The sequence below is a fragment of the Copadichromis virginalis genome, linkage group LG18, assembly GCF_057382275.1.
Source record: "Copadichromis virginalis isolate Kocher_CV1m ecotype Utaka linkage group LG18, C_Virginalis_male_GT1.1, whole genome shotgun sequence".
Lineage (NCBI taxonomy): Eukaryota > Metazoa > Chordata > Actinopteri > Cichliformes > Cichlidae > Copadichromis > Copadichromis virginalis.
In genome coordinates, this window is record NC_140635.1 from 15,675,424 (window position 1) to 15,688,338 (window position 12,915).

The window sequence follows — 12,915 nt, forward strand, 5'->3', positions numbered from 1 at the left end:
GTTACAAAATAATTCAGTTTCATGGCAGAGAACGAACAAACCCAAACCGGAGTCCTATCTGTTTTCTCAGCTGCAGCATTGTTGACAGTCAAAAAGAGAATAGCTGAAGGGAGACCTGATTTAATTATTGAATTTCAGGTGCAGAGCAAAAATGATCTGGCAGCTTGTAGAGTTGAATTTAAATCAACTTACTACAATATAAAGCGGCAGGTAAATTCATTAAAAGTCAGACATATCTAATATTAGAGTGCACTGTATGCCGTTGGTTGTACCTGTACGTATTGAAAGCTCCATATAGAAGCTCTATGAAGCTGTAAAGGTGAGAGGATGCCAAAATGGGAACCAAATGTGCTAAAATTGCTGCTTTTCTAAAGACTTGGTGCACGATGACAGTGTGAATTAGGACACTGGCATATCCTGACACAGTGACAGCACGTGGGCTTACTATACACAGGAAAAAACAGATGTGGATGCTTTGAAGTGCACCCACTGCCAATACTACATTATAGCAATTTAGTAATGAAATGCATGAATCTACTCAAATATTTATGTATGTAAGTACAAATTTACTTTATTTTTAACCACTCTGTACTTCTACACCACTAATTTGCATAGTTTTGCAATATGAAGTGTCTTAGATTAAAAGAGAAAGACCACCTTGGAATTGAGCAGGAAGCCTAAGGGTACATCTTTCGCCATCTTACAATGGTGTAATTGCAGGCATTCCACAACTCTTTGTAAATGGTACTCATGGCCATTGATCAATGGTCATAACAATTTGCATGTTAATGATCAAGAAACTGACCTCTCAGCCGATTGTTCATTCACTGGTGCTAGTTTCAGTCATTGTGCAAATGTACTGTTTATAAGATTGGGGAAACCCAGGCTAAGACTGAAGAAGTCACTTGGATGAGTGACAAAACGTTTCTCCCACTGAAAACGCTACGTCCAGATGAACAGAATCAACCTTTTGTCTTAAGGTGACAGATGTGGATTGTTTCGGTATAAACGCACTATATCAGATAAAAGTATTGGACCACACCTCTTAATTTTCTAATTCTGGTGTTTTTCGTCCCATTACCACATTCTAAAGAGCTTATCAATTTGAGTGTGATACTGTAACAGGAAAAGTGAATAGAAAAGCCAGATTGTGAAATGACCTCTGACTTAGATTTTCTATAATCAACTAACTGTAAGGGATATTATTGCAAAGTGGAAATGTTTAGAAAAGCAAAAGTGACAAACCAAGTAGAGGTAAATGCTGGGTTGGCCAAGTGCTGAGCTGCAGAGTAGTAAAACTCCCCAATGCTTTGCTGACTCGACTGCAGAGCTCCAAACATCCGCTGGTATTAACATCAGGACAAAACCTGTGCACTGGGAGCTTCATTTCATGGGTTTTGAAGGCTGAATTGCTCCTGTAGGTGCAATGTGTAGGTTTGCCCACTACTTTTGACCATGTAGTGTAAAAAAATTTTTTAATCCATTTTACTTAAAAAGTCAGTGGTTCACCATTTACAGTTAGCTCCATAATTTCTCTGTAAACCACCACAATGGATTTGAAACCAAACAACCAACATGTGGTTGAAGTGCAGACTGCAGGACTTAATTCAACAGATTTAAAGATTTTTGCATTAACTGTTTAGGAATTTCAATCATTTTTACACACAGTCCCCCATTTTCAGAGGCTCAAAATAAGTGCAACAATTAACTGACAAGCAGTTCCATGGCCAGATGGTGCCTGTTCCCTCATGGAATTTCATGATTATTGAAGACATGATATCTGAAGTGTTGACTTTGTGTTGTACAGATTTTCAGTGTACTTTGAAATAGGAGGCCCAAAGACATGTTGGTGCAATTGACCATTAGACTGAAAAAACAAAATAAACTAATCAGGAACAAATTTAGGAGCGGCCAAATCAACAATCTGGTTCATTCTTGAAAGGATTTAATGCACTGACCAGCCCAACAACTTCAAAAGCCCCGAAAGACCAAAGAAGACAACTAAAGTGAATGATGGCTTATTTCCATGGTTAAGAAAAACAACTTCAAAACCTCTAACCAAGTCAAGAACACTCTCAAGTGTACAATCAAGGGACACCTTTATAAAAAGAAACAGAGAGGGCCAGGAGGGCCAGATTAGATTCTGACAGAAACTATCTGAAAGAGCCTGCACGGATCTGAAAAAAAATCTTCTAACAAAATAATGGGAAGAGAAAAGTATGGAGAAGATCATAAACAGCTGAAGCATCCAACATTAATGTCAAATATGTGGATGTGATATTATATCATGGGTATGCATTGAGCTGGATCATAGTGTTTAGTGATGATGTGAATGCTGATAGAAGTAGCAGGATGAAATCTGAAGTGTGCAGGGCTCTGCGCTTTGTTCTGACTCAGCCAAAAGCCTGGTAGAGGAAATATAGTACTTTGTGCTGGATCTACAATAGAAACAGTCACAAAGATTTTCATCTAAGTATTAAAAACAATCTTTATATTTAACATGCTCCTGGGTGAGAAAATCTACCCTTTTTTCGGCTGTAAAAGGGTAGATTGCCTACTCTGGGTTGGAGAGTTTTAGTACTTTAAGGTCAAAGGAGGCATTTGACTGGGATGCTTCCTGGGCACTTCCTAAATGCAGACCCAGGATGGATAAATGGATCGTCACTCTCTATGACAGCTCACTTTTCACTGCCGTTAAGTGTGGCCATTTGGAACAGTATGAAAACCTTTTGATTTTCAGCAAGCTCTGACAGTGTGTTATACAAGTTAGTTTAAGCATGACACTGCCGTTAGCTGCAGCTTACAACTTACAATCCTGTCCTGTCCATGTTTCTCACAGGACTGTCAGAAGACTGCAGACTCTTCATTCTGTTCCATATTTGTTCCCACAGGCCTTTTTAACAGGTCCTTTGAAGTGTATATGCACCAAGTTTTATATTAAGTTGTTTACCTCAAGCTGTTTTGTGTTCCTCATACATGTTGTGTTGCTTCCAACTTCAAATTAAACTTTTGCTGTCTCTCAAGTGGTGCAATAATAATTCCCATAAGAGAGTTCCCGCTTGGAAGTGCTTAAACTTAGATCTCTGAGCTTGAGTCATACAGACACTGAGCCTGAGATTAGAGGTGTCAATGAAAGAGGCACAATTATGTGATCTATGTTAAGGATTTTTGCATTTGTCCTCATTCATTCATGTAACAAAAGCCAGAGCGAGTGCAGCCAAAACCCCAAATTATGGAAACTTATACTGTTTCTGACATCTTTGTGTTCAACTGCAGGGGGAATTGCAAACAATCATCTCAGAAGCTGAAATGTTTTATTCCCCAGTGCTTCTGGAGTTCTATAAACTGCTAGAGTTTACAATTAACTGAAATGTCGAGAGGTTGATGATTTATTTTAAACATTTCCTTTCAGATCAAAGGGTTTTAACCCACACTGAGCAGGGATCTATTCTTAGGCTTTGATTAACAGACATCTCCAGAGTATTATACACTTAGCCATGAATGTCACCCCATTTAGGATTAACAGTGACGTATGAAGTAACTTTGGACACAAATGAGCGTTTCCCGAGCAGCACTGAGGCAGCAACTCGATAACATCTTCATTTATTATACAGCATGAATTGAACTGACTTCTCAGTGTTATTAATGTTAATGTTTATTGTGCAAACAGATGTTTTTTGGTTTGTTTATTTGTTTGTGTCTTTGTCTTTTTTGGATGACTGTACACATATGGTTGATTATGATCACATGATCATATTTTGCAATAGAAACTTTTGACTTACTACTTCTAGAGCAGGACATACTGGAGTATATTTATGAAGAACAAGTACTTTGGCCCCAGATATGGTATTTTAGAAAACATGAGTATCATGGTCCTGGGTCGGTTGGTTTCTGTGTCTTACCTGTGTTCCACGTTTAGTTACTCTTGTCTCAGTGTTTCTAGTTCCCTCTGTTCCCCTGGTCACTCATGTCTCCATGTCTCAGTTTCTAGTCCTGTCTCTGTTTTCATTCCCCCAGTCATACTGTTAAAGTGTCTTGTCTGCATTCACATATTTGTCATGCTTCCTGTTTTATTTTGATAGTCCTTATCCCATGTGCAGTATATTTAGTTTTGCTTCCTGTTTGTCTCATTATGTGTGATTATTCCCAGCTGTGCTCTCCTCCTGTGTTTCGTTCCCTCATTACCTTCTTGTGTATTGAAGCCCTGTGTTTTCCTCTGTCTGTTGCGTTGTGCCCTCTTTGCTGTGTGTTTACTCTTTGTCTTAGTTTTCTAGCTTCCCAGTGTTTAGTTCTTAGTTTGGGTTTGATTATTTTTCCCAGCAAATAAAGCTGCCATTTTAAGTTTACTTTTACGTGTACAAGTTCTGCATTTGGGTCCTTCATCCTGCCAGCCACACAGTTTACCATGACAATGAGTGTATTCATTGTTATGAGACTGCTTTTTAAAGCGACTTGAAAATTAATCTATTGATTGAACACACATTTTTTTCTGGGTGACATATAACAATGCTTGCCGTAAGTCTGAGTGTGGTTGGGTAAGTAGGATGCCGTGGCAGTGGCAAAAGTTCTAATTCCTGGGGATGGGAATCTTATAGAGAACTGGTTCCCAGTAGTTCATTTCCTTGGAATTGTTATTCTGCTTGCCTGCTCATCCTGTTCATTGGTTCCAACTGCACTTGTGCTACAATCAGCTGATTTCACTTAGTGTGTGGGGGAGGGAATTGGTGATGCAGCGTGGATATGGACATTTTATTTATATTTCATTGCACTATAAAACAAGAGCGAAATGTTAAACGGAAAACTGCATCCAGGACAATAACAGCTGCATTATGTTGCTAACACAACTTTGTCTCTTTGTAAGCATCTGCACAGACAGCATGCTAATGCTAAGCTAGCCAGTAACCCAGAATAATGTTAAAGCTAAGTGAATGCCTAACCCAGCCCAACAGCCAGACCCTAAACTTCAGCAGGTAGCAAACTGAAGCTTGGCTGTAGCCCGCATTTCTACCTGTTCATGTTTCAAAAAGTAGAATCACTCTGGCCACCGTGTATTCAATGGGATATGGATTTGTGTGTGACAACTTGAAGACTTTAGGTTTTTATTGTTAAATGGTTCAAATTGTTAAATTAGGAGATGATGCATTTCAGGTCATTTTACAGAGAAATGCAAATGTAATGTAATGAGTAGTAATGAGTAGTTATTTCTCCTTGCAGTACATAAGAATCAATCAGAATCAATAAAGAATCAAATCGGTAAGTGATGTCGATAATGACATTTGAATCACTAAATTTCCATCCCTACTAATCCCACATCAGAGTTTTCTGTGTTTACTTTGTAATTATACTGATATGTTCAATATTAGATCATCTTCAGCAATATTTTTATCAAAGATTCAAAATGTGCAGAAGGTTCATTGTTAAGTATTCTGAAACTGAAATTCAGTAAAAGCATCATCAGTTGCAAACAATCAGTTCATTTCTGAGAGAAAGGAATGGTAAATGGACTGATTCTTATATAACGTTTTTCTACTCTCCTGGAGTACTCAAAGCGCAACATTCACTCATACACACAAGCACTGTTGTCTATGCTTTGTCAGTGCTTCCTAACTAACATACATTCATACGCATTCATGCATCGGAGAGCAAGTGGGGGTTAGTATTTGGCATGCAGACTGGGGGAGCCAGGAATCTAACCACCAACCTTGCAATCAGTAGATGACCTGCTGTACCTCCTGAGCTACAGTCACTCCAATCCAGCGGCTGGATCAATACAGAAAGGGATTGATCTCATGTGTATTTGTTTACATAGTTTTTTGGTAAAATCATATTTGTCATTTCAATCTCACAAGCAACTCATTTAATGGCTGGCAAGCTTTGAAAAAAGAAATAATAAGGATAATAATAAGGAATTAATGAGGACTGCTAGACAGCCAGATGATGCAGCTAACTTGGTGTCACTTGAATGAATTCTTTTGAGAGATCCTCTGTTCTGCTGACTTAGAGATGCATAAAAGACTGACATATATTTGATGCCCTTGCTACAGCATTTGAAGATATCTTCTTTTTCTTTCAACTGCTCTCTTTAGGAGTCGCCACAGTGGATAATCTGCCTCCATCTCACCCTATCCCCAGCATCTTTTTCTGTCACACCAACCCTCCACGTTTTCCTTCACTACATCAATGAAACTTCTCTGTGGTTTTCCTCTTTAACTCCCTTTCTGGCAGCTCCATCCTTAAAATCCTTTGTCCAGTATATCCACCATCTCTTCTCTGTGCATGTTTAAACCATCTTGGCCTTGCCTGTCTATCTTAATCAGTCCACTGTCCCTCAGATGTACACATTTCTAATTCTGTCCATTTTAGTCATTCAGAATGAAAACCTTAACATCTTCAGCTTGGCTTCCTGTCTTTTTGTCAGTGCCAACATCTCCAAATCATAGCAAGCCTCACGACGATCTTGTAAACCTTCCTTTTACACTCTTGCTGATATCCTTCTTTTTTAACAAATCACTCCGCCTTACTCCACCCCGCCTGCACAATCTCCACCCTGTGTATTTAAACTAACCTACCATTATTACCTCTGTTTCTTACAGTTTCACTGTTACGCCTGTCTCCCTCTCACTCTCACACTTGCTTCTACTGACTTTCATTCCTCTTCTTTCCAGTGCATTTGATGCCTTTGTTACCTGTTGAAGATGCTGCTGGATGTTAAGCATTCACTCAGCCTTAACATCACTCTGGCTTCTTTAACTGGCTTGGTTTTAGCATGCTGTCTGTGCAGATGCTTGCACATAGCCAATGCTGGATTAGCAGTATAATGTATTTGTTTTACCCTGGTCACAAATTCCCCTCTTGTCCTTATGTGCAACAAAAATAAAAGTAATCTTCATATCACCACTCCACAAAATATGTAAATGTTTTGCCATTTTCCTCCTCCCTTCACACGAACCAAAATCACCTGATTGTTGTGCAAGTGTCCAGAAAGAAAGGAGGGTATTTAATTGTTTTCTCTTTCAATGTGTCATTTATGCAAATAAATAATACATTATATTGCTGCATAACCCAAAAAACTTAATATGATTACAGAAATCGGTTGCTGTGTAGCAGATTTCCCCCAATGTTCCAAAGGACCTCCACAGGGGAGAAGAATGACGAAAACATGGACAAAATGAACCCTCAAACATTGATGATGCTTCAGAAGATAAAAGTAACGCAGCAACGGAAATTACATAAGTATTGTATTTTAGATGACGGCATGGTCCTTGATCCTATCATTTCCAACAGCATTAAAAGTGCACCTGCCTACCCCATTAACCTTTGAGTATACTCTTGTTGCATCAGCATGCTAACATACTCACAATGACAAGCGGTACATTAGAAAGCTCTTATTTATTAACTGTGAAGATATTATTACTTTTACAGATGTTTGGACAAATATACATTTTCCCCCTGATGATGGGACAGAAAGTTAGAGTATTGTTAAAATGTAAATTCCATAGTAATCAACAGTATTTTTTAAAGATTTTAAAGGTCTGCAAACTTGAAGGACTTATCTTTCTATGTAGACTAAAACAGATGAGAGCATGTAAATGGGCACTCTGGACAAAATATCATAGCGATCTGTGCCGGGACCAGTATCCTTTACATCATACATGCTTCCATAGGGCAATATTATTAGAAAACACTGCATATATTTTCCTTGCTATGCAGACGATATTCAGCTATATCTGAATGAAGCCGGGGCATCGTAGAGAAATTTGACATCTTACCCAGTGATATCTGACATGCAGACTGGAGCAGCCAGGGATTAGTAGATGGCCTGCTCTAAGGCCTGAGCCACAACCAACTTTGCTTATGTTTTTCCCATATTAATATTTCTTCATTGGCTCCCTGTAAAAGCCAGAATTGAATTTCAAATGCTTTTCCTCACATGCAGAGTCTGAACTAATCAGGCCCTATCAGATCTTAAAGACCTCATACCACATTATGACACTATAGCACTTCACTCTCAGATTGTTGGCGTACTTGTGATTTCTAGAGTTTCTGAAAGTAAAATGGGAGGCAGAACCTTCAGCTATCACGCCCATCTCCTGTGCAACCAGCTCCCAATTTGGATTTAGAAGACAGACACTTTCCTATGTGATGAAACCTATACTTGGGTGGATCAAGTGACCCTATTATAGGTTCAGACTGCTGCAGGACTTCAGGCGATACACTGTGATGCACAGAGCACTTCTTTGCAACCAACAAATTAAACTGTCAATACAAATAAGTGTTAACAGGCATTAGATTGAATCAAACCATCACTTTCAAATTTGTAGCTAATGGCATCACATTTCAAACTGGTACAGCTCATGTAACATCTGTTTGGGCCCTTTACCACTAGGAGTGATCTGCATTTCTCTTTGGGTTCTATCTCTGCATGATAACACATGTCATCTGCACAGTTGCTATTATGCAAATGGAGCACAAACACACATTTTATCAAAAGACATTTGTCTCAGTAATGAGCAGCAGATGACAACTTTGCACCGATGTGTTGTGCCACTTCACTATTAATTAAGATCAAATTAGTTTGGAAATGTTAAAGTTCATCACTCTCACAGAAGGGAACTTTTAAGTTGTTGTTGTATTAGGGTAGTATCTGATGAAATGTCTGCTATGGAGACATTAAAGTGCACGGGGAGATGGAAGTTCATTCATTTTAAAAAATAAATAAATAATAATAATGAGTGAGTCACATTGGAAGAATGAGCAGGTGAGGCCTCACCAGGAGGAAGTAAAGGTGACAAGAGTGAGAAAAAGGTCATTATGGAGATAAAGTAGTGCACCAACACAATTTTCCAGTGTTACTGGCATTTTCAGCCTTTTAAAAAAAGTTCAATTTAACACAGCTGAACTACTACAAATAAACAGACTATAGTTTTAATGGGTATGTTACTATGATGTACTTCTTCTTAATATACTATCACATGACAAACAGTAACATTTACATAAGTAAAAGTAGGAATATCATATTAAGTGGTGGTGTAAAAACTAAAGATGTTCTTGCATTCTAATGCAGTAGAATGAGCAAGGAGCACAAAATGTACCTGAAAGCTGTACAGACAATACAAGTAAATTAATTTGTCACTATTTTAAATGTATTGTGTTTTTTATCCTATATTATAATTTGATTTTAATCACAGAGGCGTATTCTATATTGTTTTGTCTGTTTTGTCACTTTAAATGCGTACAGTCCTTTCTGTTGCTATTTCTATTCCATTAGACATATGAACTTTTACCACCTATTACTGTGATCGTTGTCAGAAAGAAAGCATCTACAGAAGCTTAAATGGATGGTTGATAAGGTTAAAAGTAAAATTGGGTTAATCAGCTGATCTTTTCAAAACCATGGTCTCTCCTCAGAGGTTACACTGTATAGTTGCTGTGGTGGTCGCTGGTACATTTTCTGTCACTGGTTTGTCAAAACGAGTCATTTAAAGAAAGGAAACCAGTCAAAGCTGTGACTCTAATCTGTTATAAAAGAAATGCAGGTTTAAAAAAAATAGAAAATTTAAATGTCTTATGTAAACATAATTTTCAGTTAATTCAAGTGGTTTACTTGCTCATTGCTCATTGATGAAAGCTCCAAATGTTTTCACCGGTATGGTTCTTTTTATATGTTTGGTCTTTATGATATGCATCCTGCATGCCGTGCTTGGATAGATTTCACTCAAAAATATGCTTATGTTCAAAAATGCTCACTAACTTTCCACGTAATTTTGTTACGTAAGTACGATGTAAAATATTCAATTTAATGGAATCTGGTCAAATGAAAAATACTTGATTGGTACATATTCAGTTTATACCAAGCATATTTTCTTTCTTTCTTTCTTTCTTTTTTTTTGTGTGTGTGTGTTCCGTGTTGAAAGCAAATTGCCTCTCACAAGGACGCAAATATCACAGCACAAAGAAGAAGACATCCAACCAAACTGCAAATAGCGGAAGCTTTAACCTGCACTGTGTTCCTCTGTGAGCGTAAAAACGCGTTTTGTTGTACCTTTCACTCCCCAGCCCATCTCAAAACTCCTTTTTTTAGTTCAGCCTACATTCCAGTCTATTAAAATCCTCTCCCAGTGCGCCAACGTTTCTTGCTTATCTCTTGAAATGTTTGCGTGTTTGCAGAAACAGAAAGCCTCACACACTCACACACACGCGCGCGCGAACCCACCGCTGTGGTCGGTTTGGTTTTGCGCCTCGCTCCTCCTCGTCTGGCTACATATCTCACGAGCCCTCAGGTGCTGGGAGATGATGGCGCAGTCCGGATGAATTGCTTCGGCCTGAAAATAAGATCCAACTAAGTTATCTGCAGGAAAGCAGACACATGTGAACAAGCTGACTTTCTTTCGCTCGGAGCCTGATGGAGTTATGGTGCCAAACGGTGCAGCATTTGTGGGGGGGGGGAGCGACTTGGAAGTGAAATGCAGTTTATTAAACAAACATCAACAACAGACATAGTTTTAGAGAAGATAACGAGCCTGCACTCTAGAAAAGAAAAACGACATTTACGCGTGACTTCCCTGATGTTTACAAGTTAATTCAAGTTGACATTTTGAGCCAGAATTTGAATCATACTAAAGAACAGGTCCCGTTTTTGCGAATTCATTCCCCGATCTGTATGACAACATCTCTGTATCCCCCCCGGCCACCCCCACATCTCTGTATCCCCCCCCCCGGCCACCCCCCCCCCCCCCCCCCACACACACACACACACACACACACACACGTTTTCCCTGCTGATTTGCTCTTTGATTGATAAAGACGCAGGTTGATGGATGCCGGTCGCTAATTAGCGCCTCCAGCTTAATGAGGACATTTGCCGTTCAGGTCTGATGCACGCCCCGGAGAGAGAGCGAGAAAGAAGGCAGAGGACAATGTGAAAAGGGGTATTAAAGTAAAGATGTCATTAGGGCGTAATTGAGAAGATCGTTTTCTAATTAAAAGCGTTTTTGCGTGTTAAAAGCTCACACCAAAGGGACTTTGTTTCACTTTGAGCAGCTTTTAATCACTTCATGGATAACGGCACCTTGGCAGACAGGAAGATTCTGCGGCGAGTGCGCATAAATAAAAGAATCAAAATGCCACTCACCACGGGGCTGAACAACATCTGGAGATAAAAGATGAGGACAACAAATTTCCCCTGTCGTCCTTTCAAACCCTTACAGTTCATTTCCATGTTCTTATCTGTCTTCTTCATATCCCTCACCGGATGCCGATGAGACCGCAAATCCAGGTTTATTTGTTCTTTTTTTCCGCCTCTTCAAGCCTGACTTCTTCTTTATAGCCTCGGTGCGAGCATGTACTCTGTCAACCTATTTCTCCCTGCCAGCTGGAAACTTGAGGGAGAGGAAAGCTTCTCTCTCTCTCTCTCTCTCTCTCTCTCTCTCTCTCTCTCTCTCTCTCTCTCTCTCTCTCTCTTGCTGTGTGCAGATGAATGAATATCGCCATTCAGAGACATGGGAGTGGGGGTACGAGATATTAAAAATAAATTTTAAAAAAGAAGAAGAAGACAAAGAAACAGCCAATGGCCTATTTTCAAGTCATATTTTTATATTTTGTAAATATTTATGACTAAGATGCTAACAGTCAGCCTAAAAGTGTAAAAAAAAAAGCTTGTATTTGTACACAGGCTAATAGGCAAACCATTTAATTATTAACAGAAGACATCATGACCTACTAAACAACGTGTAGGGGGTGGAGTGCAAGTGTCAAGCATTTAGAAATGTACTAGTCACATATTTTAATAACAATTGTAATGCTCACACAAAAATGATGATGCATTTTAATCAAAATAAACAGTAACCGTACGTATTCTTATATTAGCACAGGTGCCATGTCATTTCAGCTTGTGTGGGCATTTGCCCCCCCTCCCCCCTTATTTATTTTTTTTCAAGATGGTTAGCAATAAATATTGTTAAATTGCTTTCATGGTAAGGGTTGGGTTTAGCATTGTTCATAAGAAAGAACACAAAGATGCTGCACTTATGTTTTTACAGTAGAGTGGTACACAAATGGGGGTTTTGGCACTCTGATTTGGAGCTATATAAAACTGCAGAGCCAGTTTATTTATTGGTAATCCAGTCCGTGATTTACGCAGAGGGTGTTCACGTAAAGCTCCTTCATGTAATAAAGCTGGAATTTGACAAATATGTTACTGACTACATGAGAATTAAAAATAAAATGAATTAGTCTCCTTTTATTTTTCTTGGAGAAAACACTGATGCTCTGCTTGTGTCCGCTGACTGGTTGGTTAACGACTTAAAACTGGAGATGCTCGCTCATAGCTTTTAAAATGATAAGTACAACAGACTTTAGAAGCACATTGGAAGCAAAGCATAAAAAATTGTACATGAATCTGAAAGGAACTGGTTGGGGTGGTCCCTGATGAGTGCTGTCAGGTGGCTGCTGGCAGAAATTCTCTGCTGCTGCTCTTTGATGTGTGAAATCTAAATGGCAAATGCAGTAAAGTGGTCTTTGGAGCTGTGGCATTCCCCATCCTTACAGAGAGGTATTGCAATAAGCAAAATGTCAAAAACAAAAGTAAAAATAAAAACCAGAACTTTGCCTGTATTCTATCAAATACAATAAAACATTTTTTTAAATCTCATCAGTGTTACATTTTTAGGTTACAGCTCTATAGGGTTCAACTGATTCTGGACTTGTGAGCACCCGCTACGAGACCAGAGAGTCATAGTTCCCATATTTAGAAAGTCTCTGGTATCAGAGCTTATGGAAGCTGTGAAAATGGTGATAACTGTGCAGTTACCTGAGGCTGGAGAGCTGAATATCTTTTTAAACAATGAGCAGTTTGATTTGAGTATATCTGAAATTACTAGAGGTGTGCCAGCAGTTGTTAAATATGAGTAATTAACA

The 12,915-nt window shown here is 38.9% G+C and overlaps 1 protein-coding gene across 1 annotated transcript in view; it reads right to left on the bottom strand.

Annotated features, from left to right (window-relative positions):
* Positions 1-11,305, bottom strand: part of ghrhra (growth hormone releasing hormone receptor a) — a 48,130-nt gene extending 36,825 nt beyond the window's left edge. Inside the window, exons 1-2 of the mRNA XM_085439440.1 lie at positions 11,132-11,305; positions 10,214-10,322 (exon numbers count right to left, since the gene is read on the bottom strand). Of these exons, the coding sequence (XP_085295566.1) occupies positions 10,214-10,322; positions 11,132-11,239 (217 nt within the window). The 5' untranslated portion in view covers positions 11,240-11,305. The remainder of the gene's footprint in view (positions 1-10,213; positions 10,323-11,131) is intronic.
* Between the last annotated feature and the right edge of the window lie 1,610 nt (positions 11,306-12,915).